Source organism: Scleropages formosus, chromosome 1, assembly GCF_900964775.1.
Source record: "Scleropages formosus chromosome 1, fSclFor1.1, whole genome shotgun sequence".
NCBI lineage: Eukaryota > Metazoa > Chordata > Actinopteri > Osteoglossiformes > Osteoglossidae > Scleropages > Scleropages formosus.
This window is the reverse complement of record NC_041806.1, coordinates 8,546,096-8,567,989: the sequence shown is the minus strand read 5'-3', so window position 1 is coordinate 8,567,989 and position 21,894 is coordinate 8,546,096. Positions and strand designations below refer to the sequence as shown.

General features: G+C 38.8%; 1 protein-coding gene across 1 annotated transcript in view; it reads right to left on the bottom strand.

The window, feature by feature from the left end:
* Nucleotides 1–4,601: 4,601 nt before the first annotated feature.
* LOC108934816 (sodium- and chloride-dependent creatine transporter 1-like) overlaps nucleotides 4,602–21,894 on the bottom strand; it is a 33,189-nt gene continuing 15,896 nt past the window's right edge. The window contains exons 4-13 of the mRNA XM_018752941.2: nucleotides 21,224–21,356; nucleotides 17,848–17,982; nucleotides 17,483–17,586; nucleotides 16,674–16,798; nucleotides 9,036–9,148; nucleotides 8,729–8,866; nucleotides 8,035–8,137; nucleotides 7,247–7,347; nucleotides 6,828–6,998; nucleotides 4,602–5,620 (exon numbers count right to left, since the gene is read on the bottom strand). Coding sequence (XP_018608457.1) covers nucleotides 5,480–5,620; nucleotides 6,828–6,998; nucleotides 7,247–7,347; nucleotides 8,035–8,137; nucleotides 8,729–8,866; nucleotides 9,036–9,148; nucleotides 16,674–16,798; nucleotides 17,483–17,586; nucleotides 17,848–17,982; nucleotides 21,224–21,356 — 1,264 coding nt within the window. The 3' untranslated portion in view covers nucleotides 4,602–5,479. The remainder of the gene's footprint in view (nucleotides 5,621–6,827; nucleotides 6,999–7,246; nucleotides 7,348–8,034; nucleotides 8,138–8,728; nucleotides 8,867–9,035; nucleotides 9,149–16,673; nucleotides 16,799–17,482; nucleotides 17,587–17,847; nucleotides 17,983–21,223; nucleotides 21,357–21,894) is intronic.

Below are 21,894 nucleotides of genomic sequence, written 5' to 3'. Positions count from 1 at the left end.
ATGAACATGCTGGGCAGCAAAAAAAGGAGAAAAAGTGGTGGAAACTGACGTTTGAAATTGTTTCGCTGTCATCATTTTGTCCCATCTCGGATGTACCCCCAGACCCCCCCCCCCCCAGCCTTGTCCCCACTGATTCCAGGATAGGATGCGGACTGCCAAATCGCTGACCAGGGCAAGCATTTACTGAAAATAGATGGCTGGACGGATAGATGTGTTAGTATTTTATACAGGAGTTACTTCCCAAGTAGGGCAAATGTCAACAGGGTCTCTCTGTCTCCAATGTTTTCTTCATTTTAATTAACAAAGGAGAAAGAAATTATGAGAATGAATGATAATGCTGCATAAGAGGGTTAAATCACAATGTTAGTTAATACATATCCTTTTTTTGGCTATATTCAGTAAGTATTTCATTTAGCTGACGCTTTTCTCCACAGCAAATTACACCGTTAAGCTACTTACCCATTTAGGCAGGCCAGTAATTTTGTGTTTATTCATTTATCTGATGCTTTTCGCCAAAGCACCTTACAGTGTTAAGGTCCTTATAACTATTTACCCCTTCGTTGAGCTGGGTAATTTTAGGGTAAGTTCCTTGCTCAAGGGTACTACAACTGGAGGCAAGGCTTGAGCCTGTAACCTTTGGGTTCAAAGGCAGCAGTTTTAACTTTAAATTTTAACTTTACAGTAACTACCTTCTTCAAGGACACTACAGCTGGAGGTGGGATTTGAACTTGTGACTTTTCAGGTAGTAGCTATGACCACTACACTACCAGCTGCCCTGTTTAATACCTGTTTATTCTTGAGTATGCCTGTATCTAGCTATGAGACATTTTACCTCACTAATGCATTCTTTTCTGTCGACAAAAAAACTCCAGTTTCATTTTACGTCAATGAAAAAATCTATTTTGTAAAACTATTTTCACTGCGGGTGCACAGATCTTTTTTTTTCAGTAACAATGCTGGGTCTTCCTGGCCCTTTCAATGCAATGCCACTGCAACAAACCTAAGAATATTTATACATCTAAGCACAATGCAAAAACACTCTGTCCATCCATAACCACTTGTCACCAGCGGGGTCGCGGCGAGCCAGAGCCTTACCTCTCTGTAACAATATTAAATGTTATAATAAATAACTAAATGTACCCATTTAAGCTCACAGAGACTGCCATGCAAAGATGCTGTTTTTTTTTCCATTGTATGAGTATTTATTGCCATTTGTTTCTCTGATTTGGGTGAGTGAATCATTAGCACACAGTCACAGTGGTCTTAAGCATGGAGCCCTTTGTACATTGTGAACAATGAAATCAATGGGACATTTTTCATCAGCATTGTTATACAGGCCATTACATTGTTAAATCTGTAATACCACTTGTTACAATGAATGGAAGACGAGTTACATCTTTCACAAGACTGGAGGTACTGAAGCACAACAATAAAACTTTATGTCACCGGTGCTGATATGTCATTTTGAGACAGTATCATTTTCCAAAGCGCTTTGGAGGACGGGAAAAATTTTGTTTTAATTTACCGTTTCGTTCTTTCCGTCATGCAAGTTTTTATTTCAATGTCAATATTATTCCTTTGTGAATTCCATGATGTGTCATGCTCTGCGTATGTCTGCAAACAAAGCGCTGAGATAAATAATTGTGTCTTTGCATAGTTCATCAAATTTGTAAATAAAAGTGAGGACCTGCAGAGGATCTTCCCTGAACTGGACCTAAAAGGAGGGAGCAAAAATACAATATGTCATGTGGCCTTTGTTATATTACTTCATTTAGGTCTATGTTTAGATATGACAGTTTGTCTGGCAAAAAAAAAAACGGAGAGAGGGAAAGCCATATATTTGTATAGTATTAAGGCTGGCTGCTTATTGCTAATTCTTTGTCAGAAATGAGTACTGCAAAAAGCTTTTAGAAAAAAGCATATTGAATATGGAGAAGTCTAATTATGCGGAAGATACTTGGATTCAGATAGTGTCTCAGTTTTTTCTGAGCGCTTTTTCAAACATTTTCCTGCCTTGCTTTTGGAAAAGGGATACTGTCAAGAATTGTTTGGCAAAGCACAATGTGACAAAACACATATTATTCTGGTATTGTTTAGCTGTTTCTCTACGTTTCTACACGTTTATGTTTTTAATAATTACATTTTTAACCCCCTTGACCAACCCAGGCTATGTTTTAGACTACAGTAAAGTAAAAAAGGAAAGAAAATAACAGTAATTATTAAAAAAAAAACCTCCAGACACTTTGCCTTATTGCCATTGAGTTTAACACTAGTACATAAAACTATGTGAGTGGCACTTAAGTCATGTGGAACCTGGCTGCTGAAGGCAGACTGAGCTGTAGTTCTTGCCTTTAGTGCTAGTGATAGAGGGAATGTTTGAGTAAGGTAAGTTAAACATTGCCTTGACTTAAACTGTGTTCAGACATTGCTGAACGAATTTTCAGTACCACCTAAATTAAAGTTTCATTCAAATTACTTAAGCGGTTTGTTACCGTTTGTAAACTGGTTGTTAAGGACTATGTATCCTTGATTAAATAGTAAATACATTAATAAAGCTGTGAGAAGCTTCAAAAAATAAAACACATGTTAACGGTTTATTAACCATTTCTAAATGTATTGAAATTCATGGTATAAACTATGGTACGAGGTTGTAAGAGCAGCTCAAATTAAAGTGTCACGAATTTTTTTCTTCCTTAAGTGCAAATCTAAGCTCTGGGTGGTCTGAGGCAAAAAAGAAACAAACAAAAAACCATAACTTGCTAGCCAGTGTTTGCTGAAAAAGGCCATGCTATTCAGTGTGCTTGGCTTCCCTTATTCCCCCAGTGCACAGAGTACAACACATGGCACATTTCCATAACCGACAATACTGTCTCAGACTCATTTCAATAGAACACACGCAGACATTTATATATTTTGTATATGTATCAGCAAAATAAAAGCCTTCACAAAATAAATCTCTGATTTATTTTACAGTAAGTAAAACAACATTGTTATTCTAACACGAATAATATGTGATAGCAAGATTATCGTACAACTGTGCAAATATAGCTTGCAGCTTTACATTAACTAGGACTATATTACATTCTAACTATCCCTACTATGTTACAATGATTTGTATGAAGTTCTTCCACATTTTAAATAGCAGAATTCCCACAGGCAATGATGGAGGCAGACCCTGGGGGAGGGGAGGATACAGCATTTGGCTGTTGTTATTGACAAATGGGCCTAGACTTAAGACAAACAAGAAAGGCAAATTTTGGCATGTACTTGTCAAACTGTGCAAAAGTGTGCGGCTGGAAAAAAATGCAAGAACGCAAATGCGGCGACACAAGATGAGGAGGATATTTGACTCCTGGTTAGTGATCAGATACTAGGCTCAACTCTGCGGGCCTAAGGGCTGTCCCAGTCAATCATTCACGGTACCTTTTGTTCCGTCCACCGTCACTCATCGGCCTTTGTCCTTCGTCCACTGCCACACGCGCCTTTCTTCTTCTACACATACTAAATAGTGTTTGTGCTTTTGTGATTTTGCCATAATACCTGCACACGCAGTTTGCAGGAACAGGTAATAAAAGAGCATGGTGTAAACCTGCATTACCCAAGTCACCTGTTATTACGGTATATCTCTAAGATGATTATTCTCACAACTTTAAAATACTGTGTTTTACTAATAGTCGTCCCTGGCAGAACTGTCTGCTCCAAAACATTTAATCCAAGACATGCAGGAATGAATTTAAACATCGGATTTCTTGACCATTCTTAACATGTTCTCGATTTATTGAGATGCTGAGTGACTTTACAGTGAATAAAATAGGCACTGCTGAGAACAGAGTGAAACAAGTTTATGTCACTGGATCATATTTAGAAGATCATTTATGAACTATTTGCTTCCTGTCTGCAGCATTTCCATTTGCAAACATATTTAAGTGCTATCACTGCATTGCCGGCCTTCTAAATGTCTTCATACAACTACATTTATTTGGAATTTAAAGCCAGAAGTGTCTTGGGCATATTTGATGTATATAGAAAGTACTTTATATGGCAATCAGCAAGCCTTATTCTTTGCTGTATCCTATAGCCAGAGCTGGAACGCACTGTTCCATTTGGCACTGTTATCAAGTCTAGCACAGAGTGGTAAGTCCTGTCATCACATGGCACAACACGTAGCACTGAAGTTCATTCACCAAACACGTGTCCGCCGTTTTCAAATTTGGCAACTATAATATAGAAAGCTTCAAGGCCAAACGAAGAAGTTAAAATACTGCATTGAACTGCAAATCGTACCTCTTCAGAGGGATCCGCTTGAAGAATTATTAGCTGACCTTGATCATCAGTGTTACAATATTTTCAGCATATTTCATGGATGTGTTTGGATTTACTTTTTGTGTTTGTCATTCTTTTTCTCTGTAAGCCATATTAGGGTAATGAACCAAGTGCTTATATTCTGAATTATTACTGTTCGCAGTATGCATGGTTTCATTTTTTTGGGATGACTTAATTAAAAATACGTCCTGCTGTCAGACTGCACAAAGAGCTTTAAAAATCATATATTTTAATGTGTTTTAATGAAATCTTAGAAAATATTTGTTAAAAGACCAATTTATTAAATGTTACATGCTGTGAATAAAAATGAAATATTAACAAAGACTACATAATTATCACTTGGCTATGCTGAAATAGGTTAAATGTTGAAATGCGTTTATGTTCAATTATAATGTTTCAGTGTAATGAGTAAGAACAATTAGCAAATGCTGGGGCTGATAGGAGCAGAGTAGGATTTCTGAAATATAGGATTTTCTGAACATCATGTGCAAATCACTGCTGGACTGGCATCCTCGAAAGAGGGAATTATATTTATCCTCTCACGCAAAATCTGTTTACAGTAGCCTTGTGAGCTGTATAATGATGTGCGAATGTTTGAAGAGGGAGACCGCTGCATTCAGTGTTGGACATTTGGAATGGGCGTTGGCCTAGGTGCAATTGCCTGAGAGAATTCTGCTACTGTCCATGAGGAGACCTGCCACTCTTTGCTTGGCGCTGGTCTGAGAGAGAGGAGTGACCTTGGGCCAAGATGTGTGGTTGCTGACCTCACCGTCCAAAGACAGTCTAGAAATACTCCAAAGGGACCTTTGTTCATTAGACAGTGCACAATATTATGACAGATTTATCTATACACATATTTGAGGTATTATTTATAACATATGGGATGATTTTCAGCTAAAGGCTGGAATCAACCAAGAGAACACAAATTTTTTTTAAAATTACAGGACAGAGCCCATTAGTACAAAAATATTTAACATATTCATGTAAATTCTGGGTAAATTAGGTATGTAATGTTTGAGCCAAATTGGTGGAACATTGATTCTGGAAGAGACTGTCATTTACCTAGAAACTAGATCAAGACATGTACTTGTTTCAGTCAACTTGTCTTTGGATGGAGGGTGGAGCTCATACATTATACACACTGTTGATATCAGGTCTACATCACGCTCTCATAGATGATGACATTGTTATCCTCAGCACCTGAAGTGAAGGAGGCCAGGCTGTTGATATTGACATCAGGGGCCATGTATTCAAGATGATGGGCTCCCCACACGGGCTTGATCAGGTGTTCCCAACGCTACAAGGGGACAAAAGCAAAACCATAGTGTCACTAGATGTGGAATTTGTAGTCCCATTACTAACCAGACTGGAACAGTTACAAGCTAAAAAGTGGTGCATGCCGAACAAGTACATTCTGTTAGAGTATAGCAAAAAACACCCACAATGTTTTTAGTCTGAGATACATTATCTCACACACACACTGTTTGAAACTGCTTGTCCCAGAAGGGGTCACAGTGAACCAGAGCCTCACCCAGCAACACAGGGCGCAAGGCTGGAGGGGAAGGGGACACGCACAGGACAGGACGCCAGTCCATCACAATGCATCCCAAGCAAGACCTGAACCTCAGATCCACTGGAGAGCAGGACCTGGCCAAACCCGCTGCACCACCGCACCCCCCTCAATACATTACCAGCTCAACTCTAATAATCAAGCTCTACATTGAGCTGAAGATTTACAGCTTTGCATGAGTTCAAGTTTCAAGTTTCAAGTTTATTGTCATAGGTACAAGCACCGTGTACAAGTATCATGAAATTCTTCTTGAATGCTTCTCCACAGACTATGGACAAGACAGAGATGATACAAATACGGTACAAACAAAACAATGACAATGACAGTGAGTAATGGTAATAGCAATGACAATAAATAACGGTAACAGCATTAACAATAATACCAGTAGACAGCCAGAGAACTCAGAATGTGAGAGCGAGAATGCGAATGCTTAAAGTGACCGTGTAATTTACCAATGTGCATGACTAGAGTTTACAACTGCTTATGGAAAAATTTCACACTGGCAGCTTTGCAAGTGTAAGCGTGTCAATTCTCGGGAATTTAAGTCTCTCTTAAGGGTGTGTAGGTTGAGTCCCGTAATAGTCTTTTTCCATGACAATCTTTAATTTTCACGTATTCATTTGCGTCGGGGGAGCGCGGTGGCACAGTGGGCTTGGCTGGGTCCTGTTCTCGGTGGGTCTGGGGTTCGAGTCCTGCCTGGGGTGCCTTGTGATGGACTGGTGTCCCATCCTGGGTGTGTCCCATCCCCCTCCAGCCTGGCGCCCTGTGTTCCTGGGCCTTGCTCTGGTTTGACACGACCCCGGTTGGGACAAGCGGTTTCAGCCAAGGTGTGTGTGTGCATTTATGTCAGTACAGAGTTTATTGCTATGCTGCTTATTACTCGCAGTCTTAAAAATTCAATCCACGCTCGAGGACATAAAGGAGGGTCACCAACCTCTCTGATAGAGCCATTGGCACGGAAGAGCTTGTAGACCACGCTGACAGGTATGCAGAGCATAGAGGAAAGAGCCAGACACCAACCAATCACCTCTCCCCACCACGGGTACACGTAGACATTGTTGTAGGTTAGAGGCTTGTAGTTGATTAGGTGAAAAAGGAAGATACCCTTGGGAAGCAAATGAAAAATGTAAGTGAACTGTAATCTGAATTCAAATTCAATCAAATTTAAAAAATTATCTTGAGTAAATATCTCCATATTGTCATTACTTGTGTATGAAATATGTTTTCTGTCAACTGATTATTTAATAAACACACTTTAAGGTGTGCAACTTTAGATCAGTTAATCAATTTATTAATATTGCTATAAAAGTTTAAAAGGAAAAGAAAACAAAGAATTTTCATCTGGTTCCTTACCATGCAAACACATGGAGTGATAAAGGACCAGCACCATTTCATCCAAGGGAAAGGCCGGTAACCAATCATACGGGCGATGTCGTCCATAAATCTGTCAGCACCTGTCATCACAGCATTGGACTGTTTATGATCTAGTGGGCCAAGCTACATTTGAACAATCACCAGCCGTTAATGGGTCATCTGCGTATTGTTCCATTGTATATCCTCAATTTCATCAGATTTTCTTCATGAGTAATGAAACACTGTATGTCTCCTGAATGCAGTCTGAGAGTTACAGATGGCCTTGTAGTACTTTGAAACAAGGGCAGGACACCTATGTTAATGCGGAGAACAGATTTATTTTCAAAGTTAATAACTTTTTTCCCTACTAGATCTAATAGCACAAGAGACATGGCAGTATGAAAAAATTACATTATGTGAGAAAAATGTCCAGAAATGACAAATTAACCATTGGATACACACGAGATCACTGTGCTTGGGTGTATTTAGCACGAAATCTCTATTGACAAAATGAAGGACTTATTTAAAGGCTAAAACCTTGTCTTTTTGTTTCTTAACAATAAATGTCTGTTCTAAAACACTGGCAAGTACTTTAAGTAATGCTAAGGCCTTTCCTAAATTATCGGGGTGTGTTTATAATGGTTTACATATTGCATGTGTGCAATCAAAAGGCTTGAATGTGATATTACAAAATGTCATGTGCTGTAAAAATCATTTTAAATACATTGTTTACAAAAATATTCAGGGTTGTCAGTTCTCATTCAAGACTCAAACGCATGCAGACTCACCATACACCCAAGCGACAACAATGCATTCCCAGAATGCCTGCCACAACAGGGTCATTCCACTGGCAGAATAATAGTCAAATAGTTGGAAGACATACATCCCCCCCTGTAGATACAGAAAGAGGCTTCAGGTCAGGTTTAGCACAGATTTCAAGTAACCTGGACAGTTTTGGTGATACTCTACTGAACACACATCATCTGAAACTGATGGTCCCATACAGGGTTGCAGGGAGCTGGAGCCTAGACTGGCAACACAGGGGGTAAGGCTGAAGGGGGTGGGGACACAGCCAGGATGGGATGCCAGTCCATCGCAGGGTACCCCAAGTGGGACTCGAACCCCAGACCCACCGGAGAGCAGGACCCGGGCCAACCCACTGCGTCACCACACCCCCCCTCTCCACTGAGCAGCTGTTCACAATTATCAACCACTTCTAACAAGATCACCTGTTTATACATTCAGGGAAAATGCAGTCAGTCATACAACTGGTTATGTAATGTTTATATAAGCCAAGATTTCAAGGGCAATAAAAATCACCCTGAATAAAGTAATCACATAACTGAAATGAAGTCCATTACCGAGCACAAAATGTTCTCCATACAACCGTACAATAACTGAGTAGATAATTTAATGTCAAAGTTTCTAAGTTCCATTGTAAGGAAATAATTTCATTCTGAAGTTTTGCGAAGAGGACCTTACCTGTGTAACCATAGAGAGATCAATTATGAAACACAACAGACAGCAGACTGCCACGGCAAGCTCTCGACGATAGCGCATGTAATACTTCCCAGGAAACAGATCCAGAATCCCAGTGACAAAACCTTCAACCCCAACAAACTGGAGGAAGAACGAAGAATCGAAAATAAAGAAGCCGAAGAGACGAAGGTCATCGTGTAGAATGTTACGCGCACAGATCAATATGTATTGTGTTACCTGTCTTTTGCTGTGCACCTTTTCTGCAGAGTAAAGACGACACAGGGATACTGACCATGGTAAAAGGACCTACCTGACTGTCAAGCCCCAGTAGTAGCAGCATGAAGAAGAAGAGGGCTGCCCACAGTGGAGCCACAGGCATCAGAGTCACTGCCTTGGGGTAGGCAATGAACGCCAAGCCAGGGCCTACATGGAAGAGAGGGAGGTGAGGGAGACGGTCCACAGACCAGGCCTTAGGGCCATCTACACACTCCCTTACAACCACACACAAAAATACACAGCACAGACAGAGTGGACAAGACGTAGAGAGAGGGGAGAGCTCCTGACTGTTATGTCATCATGCAGACTCAGCTGTGATAAAGGGGTTACTGTGCTTTACATCTTTCTGTTTGCACTATGGTCATTATTTTTTGTTCTAAGTCTCATCCATGCAATGTGGCATGTTAGTTATGGTTAGAGCCTTTTATGCCAGTTCTACATTTGTGCCCAGTCAGTGCAATTTTGAACGTGGTAAATCTGTGCTATTAACTGAATATTACTCTGGGAGCTCCTTATCGTTCTAATGCTGTATTGTTAGTGAGGCTTTTCATTTCATTTTCATTGCTGGAAGCAATGCAAGTGAAGACTGAAAAGGAAGTCCAGGACGGTCATGATTTATTAGTAGCACAGCATTACAGTACAGCAGTTTGAAGTTTTCCAGATGTACAATGTCAGCCGGATGCCACACCATAGTAAACCTTCAAAATTAGACGTCAGTTTTTCTTCTGAACCATTTACAATTGACCAAGTTTAAACGTTGATGGTTTAAACTTGTGTCTATTTATTTCACTATGATCTTGGTTTTAGTAAAAGTCATCTTAAATATATATCATACTTTATGATGAACACAAATTCAAGAAGTAGAAGTGTGTTTTGGACTTTACCCAATTAATACTTTTATACTGTCGGTTATAACCCGCTCATACACAGGTGTGTTAATTTCATCAAGTGGTCAGATATTAATACAGTTCTGTAGTTTGCAAAGAGCGGCGAGTGGGCCACACTCTACAACAACAATTATATCCATTTTGTGAAAGACAGTGAAAGCTATATTTTCATAGAACAACCGGAAGGCAATATATGAAACATGGAACTATAATATAAAAATAAAGCATTTGGTTGAAATAAATTTAGCTGCCATTTATGTCTAGAGGCTACAGTACATCTGTGGAGTTCATAGACAAATTTAAATAAAAAAGGTTTGGAAACACTACTGCCTTAAATTAAAATACTGTTATTGCTTGTTTTTTTTTTTTTTTTTGGTGCTAGAGCTTGGTGCTTCTGTTAATTTAGCTGCAGACTGCAGTTTGAGGTTTGGTTTGATAATTATGGAGGTTTATCAACCATCTACGCTGACATGATATAATTGATAAAATTATTTTGTTAGCGCTAAACACATGTAAGTAATTCTTTATCTACTGGGGTCTAGTATTGTTACGTTTGGGCATCTGAGGCTAGTTTGACAATCTGATGTGTGTTTGTTTGTTCTGAAGTTGTAAATGCTGTCATTCAGACTGACCCTTGCATTAAGATGTGGATGCCATCATTAGGTAACAGATGTTTACCTGCTGCTGCTGTCAGCTCCAGGACCCCTCTTGAAAGCGAGATGTGCACATCTCAAGAGGCAAATTTCCTGGTTAAATAATCCTTAAATTAATATTAAATAAATTGAAAATATAGATATATAGAGATATAAAAAACGAATAGATATGAATCACAGGTGAGATATAAAATAGTACTGAAGAAAATAAAGGAAGATCCTGTTGAAAATGATAAGACAGTTTACAAAGTTATGGGGATTCCTTTTTCCTTTTACACTGATTCTATAACTGAACAATTTTTCAGGATTTTTTTTTTTTTTTTTTAAACTTAAAGCAAAAAAACACAACCACAGTTTGGTCACATACAGTTTTAGTAGTTCAGTAGATATTTATACAGTCCATGACCAAAAGGTTTGAGACTTCACTGCTGTACTGTGTTCAGATGTACACACACTCACTACCCCACTCATGTATTGTACTATTACATGTGGTCACGTACCCATATACACACATTTTGCATTACTGTCCCCAGTCAATCATTGCAGACACTGTAGGTTTAAAAAAAAAAACAATGTGTTTGCTTATTTTTAAAAATTCAGTCCAAAAAACGGCTTGGACTGTGACAGACAGTCCCATATAAACACTTAAGGGCGTTGAGTTTATCATTTCTGGACTTCTTCTGTGCCTTTGGAAGATGCACTATTAAATTACTGCCCTTTCATTTTCTTTCAGCACCAGCAGTTGCTATGATCTCCAGTGAAGTAAATTAGAGAAATTTTTTCATATACTGTATCAGTGCACTATAAGCATCACTGCCACTATTTCATTGTGTTACAGGTCCAAGTTGACATCTTTATGTGATACAGCAACGAATACTTGCGGCTGAGAGACACTGTCAAGGTCCCAAAGTGATGCCGCATGCTATCTGTTATGTCCATCAGTAACATTTGAATCAATCATTAAGGACACTTGACAGTAGCTTGACCAGTAACTGCTGAAAAAGTATCTACAGAACACTCCTGAACTTTGTAAATTGCAGAATGATCGGGTGGTAGTCACAATTTCGTCAGTTTCTCTCTTGTGAAAGTGAAATGAACTGACTACCAGATGGCTTCTGTAAACTGATATGGCATGCATGGCTTGGTGGATGATGAATATTTTCACACCTGGCAACTCTTTGTTTAAGAAAACCTTTAGTAGCTGCAGATTTTTTTGTGCAGTATATATACCTACACATCCAATATGTTGGTAATCTGAAACTGTTTGCATTTGCACTATAAACGGAAAGCTTTCCTCAATGTTCAAGCAACCATGAAAAAAGCACTGTGATGACTCTCTTTTAAACTGTTAAAAAAATCAATAGTGTCAGCTATATTTATTACTATTCTAGAATGGAAAGCCTAATGTATTAAACAGGAAGGGAAATCATTAAGAATGTAAACTGTGTACAATTATAATTAACAATTTTATGCAGAACAGGATAGCCATATAATTCTGATTACTGTTTAAATACAATTTTGGATTCAAATGAACCCAGATGTGCAATACACAGACAGACTGATGTCTGTATCATCTGCTCTGACATGGAGTTTCTACCTTCTCAATGAAATTTGTGTTAAGGAGTTTGATTTGAAAAAAGCATAGTGCTGACAAGAAAATTAGTGACGTGCATGAAACTGTGCTTGTCGTAGACAAAAAAAAAAGGAGTTTAGCCTGAAACGCAAAAGAACAACGTTATCCATATCCTTCATGTCACAAATGTGAGTGATTAGTTTCATTAATGCCGTGGTGATAATATTGACGAAAATGTTGAATCTAAAACTATGTTAGTGTTGTGTCATGTGAACTGCAGCTATTATGGCTCTTGCTCTTGTTAAAAGCAAACACACTTTTAATTACTTTTGAAGATTTCTTGATGATGTTATGGTACATAGGCCGTCCACTCGTACATATTTGCCTAACGAATGTATTTTAATATGGCCTACACCAGGAGTTCCTTCTGTAAACATGTGACAGAAGTGCTTAAATCTTTCCCACTTTAAAAACTGAAAAATTGATTTGCATAACAATAATAAATTCTGAAACATCTGGACTCCCTTCTGGAAGTTGTTAGAAACTGCTATATGATCATTGCTATGAAAAACTGTAGCCTTATGACTCTGAGCCTTCTCGTTCTTTGTATGTGGACATATTTCCATATTCGCTTTTTCTCCATGTACCATCTGTCTGCATGCTATTTTGACCCTGTGCTCTGCATAAAACCAATAAAAAAATTGGATAGGGTTCAAAACAGAACCACATGGCCAAAAAATATAATGCTTTTATAAAAACATTAAGAAAACACTGAGGCCTTAATCAAAACCTGAAAAACAGGAATGCCAAAAAGCTGTTTGCAACTGAAAACATACCTGTACTAAGTGATCAATGCTTAGCAGTTACCTCTTACAAAGGAACTTTGACCATGTAAGAAGGTGCCGGAAACAACACACACTGTCTGAAACCGATTGTGCCAAGCAGGGTTGCAGCAAGCCGGTGCCTAACCCGGCGGCACAGGGCGAAGGGCTGGAGGTGGAGGGGACACACCCAGGACAGGATGCCAATCCATCGCAGGGCACCCCTAGCAGGACTCGAACCCCAGACCCACCAGAGAGCAGGACCCGGCCAAGCCCGCCGCACCACTGCGCCCCCCCACAATGTTCGTGCAATTCTGAATCACGATTTCCTGAAACATAAAATGGTCCATTTCTGTTCTTGCTAAGATTGCACCGCAACTACTTGTTACAGCATGAAAAGCCTTCAATAGCAGTCACCCCTTTTCAGCTTTCTGAAATTGTGCTCCTCAGCTTCACAAGGGGAATTCTTTAACTTATTATAGCTTCACACTTCCTGTTGCAATAATCAACCATTTCTGTATTTATTCCCTGATCATATCTGACTATGACTTCAAAACGCTTTCAGTGAATCACAGAAAAAATAAACTCAATAAATGGACTTAGGGCGGCACAATGATGCAGCGTGTGGAAATGATGCCTTACAGTACGTGGACTGCGAGTTCAGGTTGTGTTCAAATCCAGCGCTCTCTCTCTGAGTTTACATGCTCTCCCGTATGTTTGTATGGGTTTCCTCCATGTGCCCTGGTTTCCTCCCACAATCCAAAGACAATCGTATTGGATGAATTTGGAACTGCCCATAGCTTGAATGTGTGTGTGTGTATATTTGTGATTTCCCATTCATGTGCTATCCAAGGTATCCCCTGTGTTGCATTCTGTGATTCCAGGGCAAGGAAAAATGTACAATTATACTTAGACATTCTCCTGTCCTGACAAAATCTAAATGGAAATCACAACAGACTGAATGAACATCAGCATAGCAATGTATTCAGTATCAAGGTGAATGTAAGTTTTTGGTCACTGTATTATTCAACAAGGTGTAAATTGTCTAACCCAAAACAAGGACATTGGTATATGCAGATTAGAGTCAGAGGACATAAAATGCTGAACGCTGAATCTTTTTCCACGTTTAAATAGGGTCTGAAAATTCTCCTCTTCCAGACTCACTTCGCACGTGATCTCTTAAGTTCATGTAAGGTATAAATGTTCATGCCCATAAGGTATAAATATTCATGATCACGCTCAGATCAATCCTTTACAGAGCCACTCCTGCAATGTAATGTAAATCTTTATATGTATCTCAAAAAAAAAAAAAAAAACTACTAGGAAGGTGATTAGGAATCCGCAATATTCTGGCAACGTTTTATGCAGCTACTTGTGATGAGCGTCGGTTCATATTGTGGAAGGAAACAAAGTAACTGTACATAAGGATCACACATCTGCAGCTATGTCTCTTTCTCCGAAGGTAATGAAAACAATGTATTCTCTATGAGATGTACGTTGCTTTGGATAAAAGCATCTGCTAAGTGAATAAATGTAAATGTAAATGTAAAATACCTTTTACCTGAACGTGTCTCTAAAAAAATCATTAAGCCTTCCCAGTCCATCACATTGAAAACCATTCAGAATTAAGGCAATATTTTTTTTACATCTTTTCTGGAAAAAGCAAAGAAACATCCAGTCGTCTGGTGGTGAAGTTCAATGTCTTATACTGACAACTTGGTTAATCTGTACTAACAAATTAAAGGCCAACATCTTATTTCATTAGTTATCTGTTGCAAGTACAAAATAAGTTTTTATATGATTATCAAAGAGATACACATCTATGTACCGTATGCAGTAATTAGTATCAGTGCTCATGTGCGTAGGATCTACCAGTAGAGTGCAGTGTCATATTAATATGACTTTATTTCTATCCTACATCTCTTCTGTCAGAAACCCGTGCAAATACAGATGTCCCATTCCCCAAATTTCTCAGGCATACAGTATCTCCCTCACCCACACAAACATGCAAAGGTGCAAAAATACTCCATACAGCTGTAAGAAAAATTCTGTGAACCCTTTGAAATTATCTTGATTTCTGCATTTCTGGGTCTTTAAAATGTCATTTCATCTTCATCTAAGACATTTGAATGATCAGTAGCAGGCTTGAACTGAAATAGTTTTCTTTTGAGGAATACTTCCTTTTACTGGAGCACAGGTCTGATCAGCAGCTACAGGAAGCATTTGGTTGAGGTTACTGTCAATAAAGGAGGTTCCAGTAGTTACTAATTATGATGGTCCACATACTTTTTCCATCAATGACCTTGGTTATTTAAAGCACTTACTCAAAAAAGATAAAATGATGCAAAATGTTGTGTGAAGTATTTGTTAAATATGACAGTATATGCCTATTAGCATTAGATGAAGATCATATCAAACTTTGGGAGCCATTCATGTAGGGGATTCACAAATTTTTTCATAAGATTGTACACCTCTTTAAAAGCACACCAAGTTAGATATCACCTATTGCACAAAGCTGTCACAAAACTGAAGGGCTAGAAGGATTTGCATCCCAGTTCTTTCATTTAAACTTCTCATACATTTTTTTCAAGGTAATGTCAGAACCCTTAAATTCTTGCATTCATATTTTCTGTGACTTTTCAAAGAAACTGGGCAATGGATGCTGTTCAAATAAATATGCAGCTTTGCATAATTGATGTATTCCCCTACTGTTTGGTGATTTTTATTATTTGGAATATTCTTCAATAATGTAATGTTTTTCCATCAAGACTGGAGGGACATCAAGGCTATATAAACAATGCAATGTAGTTTGAAAATCAAAAGGGAGTGGATAAGACACATAAAGTACTCATCTATTCTATACAGCATAGGAAAAATTGGGGGAGACACATCCACAAGGAACACCCTCACTCTCGCATTCTCTGCTTATGATATACAGTACTTTTTCCTCTCTCACACATAAAATATTTGAATATAAATTAAAAATCCTGCACTGAATGATTTCAACCTTTTCATGTGAATGGCTTCAGGTGAATATACACCTTAATGTGACATGACATGTTAAGATTAAAAAAGTATCCGCGTATTCGAAGACAAAAGAATACATTCCAACGAAGCCCTTTTCCCTGTAATGTTGTGTAACGTACAGCTGCATTTGATAAAATTGTAATAGTTTAGTTTTGTTATAATGTATCTTAAATGCTCATACTATAAACAACTGGCAGGGACTAATGTGAACACTTGGGAGAACCAGAAAAACAACACTTGACTGAGTTTTCTCTGCATTATTAAAGAGGCAGCACAGTGGTCCTCAATTTTCACTAAATAAAAAATGATGGAAAACGCTGGATCAGCCTAAATATCTATACACACAAATCTGAACTCCCAACATTTTTCATTTAAAGAAACTGGTTCAAGTAGGTGGTTAATGCCAAACCAAATACCAAACAAATTTCCCAGTGAATGTGAAATAAATCGAAAAAAAACCGCACTGACATTATGCCAAATTTGTAGATAATTTCAGGCATTTCTAATTCCTGGACTTTTCAGAAAGGGTACCATTGTTTCACTAATATTTACACATTATATAGCTTTTTATAATTAATACGTACTAAGAATTGTTAGTCCACAGTACCTGCCTGTGCAAAAAAATCAAAGAGAACCATGTACTGAAATGTTAGTCCTGATGCAAAAAGCAGGAAATCATCAGCTACTTTAAAGGGAAGGGTTTGCCAGTACCTGATTCTGCAACTTTGGAGATGTCCACTCCTTGCTCTGATGCCATAAATCCCAAAATAGAAAAGACCACAAATCCGGCGAAGAAGCTAGTCCCACTGTTGATCAGCGCAAGTACAAATGCATCCCTGCAGAAATGAGAAAAACATAACATCAGAATCAGTGTCAAAACCCATGACTGAGCCAAAAACATTGAGAAGAAAGTCAAAAATGAAGAGGGCTGAGAACAATGAGAACACTAAAAATGGAGACATGGAATGCAACAAGATCCATTTGCAATACAGCCAAACGTAGTGTCAGCATCAACGACGGCTTCAAAACAGCGAGAACAAGAAAGTCCGAAATGAAGAGGGCCAAAACCAACAAGTTCATCATGGCCATACATGAAGAGAACAATGAGGACAACAGCAAGAAACAGAGGCAAAAGAGCAAGGTCCATCAAGAAGAAGGTCAAAGATTGTGGCAAGAACATGGCAAATCACAGGAGCTACAAAAAAAAACAACAAAGTTAAATATGAAGAAAAAAACAGGAAGAACAACAGTAAAAACACAAAAGGACCAAGGGAGGGAAAAGAATGTGGCTAAACAGAAAGAAAATAGAGGTAGCAAAGCAACAGGGCCAAAACAACAAGAACTAAGTCTAGGTCTATTCAGGGGTTGGATTGCAAGAAACCTTTGTCAGTTTCGTCCGTTGACTTACTACCTATGGCCTACAATCCGCACATGGAAAATATTTCTTTCATCAAATTTTTTAAGAAATCACCCATGTTTATGAAAACAGTGGTGAGACCATATAGATGATTGTCACTTACTTGTAGCAGTCATTGTTGAATCTGTTGTAGCTGCCAAGGGCTGTAAGAGCACCCAGTCCAATAGCGTAAGAGAAGAAAATCTGTGTGCCGGCATCTATCCATACCTGTACAAAGAGAACATAATTACTGACACCAGCACTTTCCTCTAGCTCATCACCTCTGGACAACATGTTGTAATATAATGTACAACTTGGTATTCACAACATCAAAAATCAAAGAACCTGCATCTTTATTATAGACGGAATATTCCACGAAGGGACCACGGTTTGTTCAACTACAGAAATGCGACAAATGAGCGCTCAAAACTAAGCAAAGCTTATCACAGTCTTGTGCATCAGATCAGCACCGTACAGTTTATATCTCACCTGGGCCTCACCAAGCTTGGTCCAGTCAGGCTTCAGATAGTACATGATCCCATCATATGCGCCAGGCAGAGTAACGCCTCTCACCAGGAGGATAATAAGAACGATGTACGGGAAGGTGGCAGTGAAATACACGATCTTATGGATTAGAAAGAGAGAACAGTGTGGAAGGTTTGTCATATGTACATTGCGTCAACATTTACAAAGCAAGACATATGAAGGCTGAGAGTAAACTGCTGGTAAATAAAACTGCAGTTCACTGCGACTTCTGCTAATCACAAAACACAAATTACGATGAATTTTCGCAAAACCTGTGCATATCAAGCTGGACAGAGTCCAACCCACCGCAGCCCTGACTTGGACAGTGCAATGAATACTTAGATTTTAGAATATAATAAAGAGTATAGAATATAAATATGAATATACATCTGTTTAATGTTCAGCTGAGGACAATGAACACTAAATGAGGCCAGTCGATTACATTATTAATGATTCATTAAGTCTTTGCAAAGCTTGTCTTTCATTCAGTGCGTGGAACCTCATGACTAACCCCGGTTGATAAAAGTAAGTCGTAGTCCTTATCTAATCTATAAAGCTTTCCAGAAAACACTGAACTTTGAACCTGCCACAGGCTCAACCAAAGTGACAATTATGGCAGCTCTGTGATTGCAGGACCCCTCATAAAAGTGCCTTAACAACAGTTTTACTTCATAGTACAATAGTCAGCCGTTTTAGTGATTATTATCAGCTTTTTTTTGACCTAATATCTGATATTCCCAAAGCAGTTCAAAGACTTAATAAGTGCTGATAACGCTGAAATTATAATCTAAGGTGAGCCCGCCCTCTGAGCAGAATAGGGGCTGTTGTTCTCTGCACGAGCGCTCAGTCACGTCTCACTGCAGTCCAACTCACCATACCCACCAATCAGAGTTCAATGGGGGGATACATCATGACTAAACATCACCACCCCCTCTACTATTGACGTTGCTATAGCTACCTTTTGCCTGCTCATTGTACTGCTGTGGCACTGTGGGAAGGTGCTGTGTGAATCACACATAACTAAATACATCAGATTCCCTCAGCAGGAGGTCGATCAAGGCGTGAGAACTGAGGATTCTTTTCATTTCATCTCCCAGGGCCTCTGGTATACTTTACTCAAATTTTTAGCTAAATAAATTAAACACACACTGTCTGAAACTGCTTGTCCTGGGTGGGGTCGTGGTAAACCGGAGCCTAACCCGGCGACACAAGGCACAAGGCCGGAGGGGGAGGGGCTGCACCCAAGGCGGGACGCCAGTCCGCCGGCCGCAAGGCACCCCCAGCGGGACTTGAACCCCAGACCCGCCAGAGAGTGGGACTGAGCAAAGCCTGCTGTGCCACAGCACCCCCCATAAATTAAACACTAAATGTATAGTAACTCTTATATATCAGATACATAACTCTTGTATATCATTTCTATATATAAATATATGTGTATGTAGATGGAAAAAAAATTGGATCCAGACCTCCACAGCACATATTTGTAAAACTGTATATTTCAAGCTCGCACATTTCAAGTCCATGGCCTTAACCGCTATATTACCCTACTATCTGTTCTCCATGTTCTAGCAGCACTTCCTTCATTGGAACATCACCTGTATGCATATTTGTATTAAATTTACAGTTTCTCATGTTAAGAGAACGTTGGTTTATGGACATACAGTCAAACTCCGAGATGCACTCGCTGGAGTTACGAGAATTCTGCTTTACAAGGAGTTTCATTTAGAAGCTCTACTTTGTCTAATGAGGCAATAAAGAGGCATTGTTTGAGTTTATGAGGACCAAATTTTGTTTTTACCCACCTCCCGACAGCTTAGCAGCACAAGAAATTTAGATTTAGAGTTTTTCATTTTGTTTTTCTCTAAAGCAAGGTACAATGATTATTATTAGTATTTGGCTGATACCTTTATCCAAGGTGACTTAAGATGCTAAATACACTGCAGTGACTCCCATGGGGTATTCACCCATTTATACAGCTGAGCAAAGTAAAAGATTCACACAGTCATGCATACAATATACAGATACACACACACTATGGATAATTTACATTCACCAGTTCACCTGACACACTTGCCTTTGGACTGTGGGAGGAAACGCATGAGAACACAAGCAGAAGCGGGAGGGATTTATTTGCAGGGGCTATTTATAAATACATACTTAGTACTTTGCAGTTTATTTTACATTTATATGTAATTACTATATTTTTTATAAACATGTTAATTACAACCTTCAGTAATTTTATGTAAGTGCAACTTTATTGATCCCATGATGTTTATGTGTCAACAGGGCTAGACATGATTTTTGGCTTTATAGTCAGTGTCAGCAATAAAGCAATTAAACACACACACACACACACACACACACACACACACACACGCACACACACACACACACACACACGTCAATTTAGAGATCAAGCCATACAAATGTCTTTGGACTGGGGGGGAAATTGAAGCACTTTGAGGACATCCTCACTTTATTAAGTGTATGATCCATAATAGCTAGGGAAGAGTTGAACAAGAGCAGCCAGACAGCTATACAGTTGGTCCCCCAATTTCCGATGGTTTGACTTACGATTTTTTTGACTTTACGATGGTGAGCTGGCGACAGACCTTCAGTAGAAACCGTAGTTTCAATTTTGATTTTTTCCCAGTATGTCATGCAGAGGGATGTATTAGGTATGTTAAATACATTTTCGACTTACGATCTTTTCGACTTATCATGGGTTTCGCGGAACGTAACCCCATCGTAAATCAGGGACCACCTGTACAGTAATTATTATTGAAGTAACTGAGTTCATTTTAATGGGATTTGGGGATATTTTTCCATAAATAGTTATCCGTGTTGAGGTCAGGACCACATAAAAATTTTTACTCTTTAAAGAAATAGTAATTACATCTTCCACTTATGACAATTCACTTCAGTAGGGGTTTTTCAACAATGACTTACCATCATAAGGTGGGGGAGATTGTAATAATAATATCTGATTTAAGTACAGACTGCCTTAGGATTCACCACTGAAAACAAAGTAAAACACAGTTTGCAAACACCCAGCTGAAATGTTAACTGGCAAATCCAGGTCACTGACCATGCATTATTAAAGCTGCTCACCTATGAAACTGTGGTGTTCAAACTGCGACAGGTCAAAGGAAATAGCTGAAAAGCTCAGGGCTAAAACTGTCCTGTAACACTTTTTTTTGGGTTGGATCTTACACAACATAGTGGCCTGTGGAGAATGTATTACATAAGATGTGCATTTACATCTAGACAGCTAGTGAACTGGCTGGCTTTTTGTATGTGATCAACTGTCTTAAACACAATTAGGAGAGCAGTGACTTACCTTTCCTGTTGACTTGACACCTTTCCATACACAGAAGTAAACCATCACCCAAGTAGCCATGAGGCACAGCATCACTTCCCAGTTAATTATCCCAGGTTGGTCCAGTCCATCAGAGATATTCAGAACCTTATTCCTTTAGTGATCGAAAATGCAATAAACAAGCGTTATATATACAGTACATGTTACAATATAGTTTTTGAGGCTTTAAATTTTTCAAAAATTATGACTATGGAAACAAATTAAAGTACAGTACTTATTGTCTTAAAGAAAGTGGTTAATGCAGCATAATGTAAAGAGGTAATAATATACATGGTAATTAGAAGCCAAATGCATGGGTTGTTTATCCAGCATAATTCAGCTATTTCAGCTATTTCCCTCAGCAAATTCCTATGGGTATCTTTTATTACAACTAGGCTAAGTGGAGTAAGAAAACTGAGAAGGAACTGAGAGCAATTACACTAATAAGATCTGTCATCCAGCCTTAAATGCCAACATTTTCAAAAGGGTACTGCTGTTATTCCCCAATTATTAGAATTATCCTTCAAGGGATGAGTTGACAGTATATCTGGAGTTGGGCTGCAGTTTCAGTGGATCAGTAAAGTGAGAACTTAGTTTAAAACCATTTCAACGTAGCTACATAAAGTCTCAGTCCTACTTTCGTGCCTGTTTAT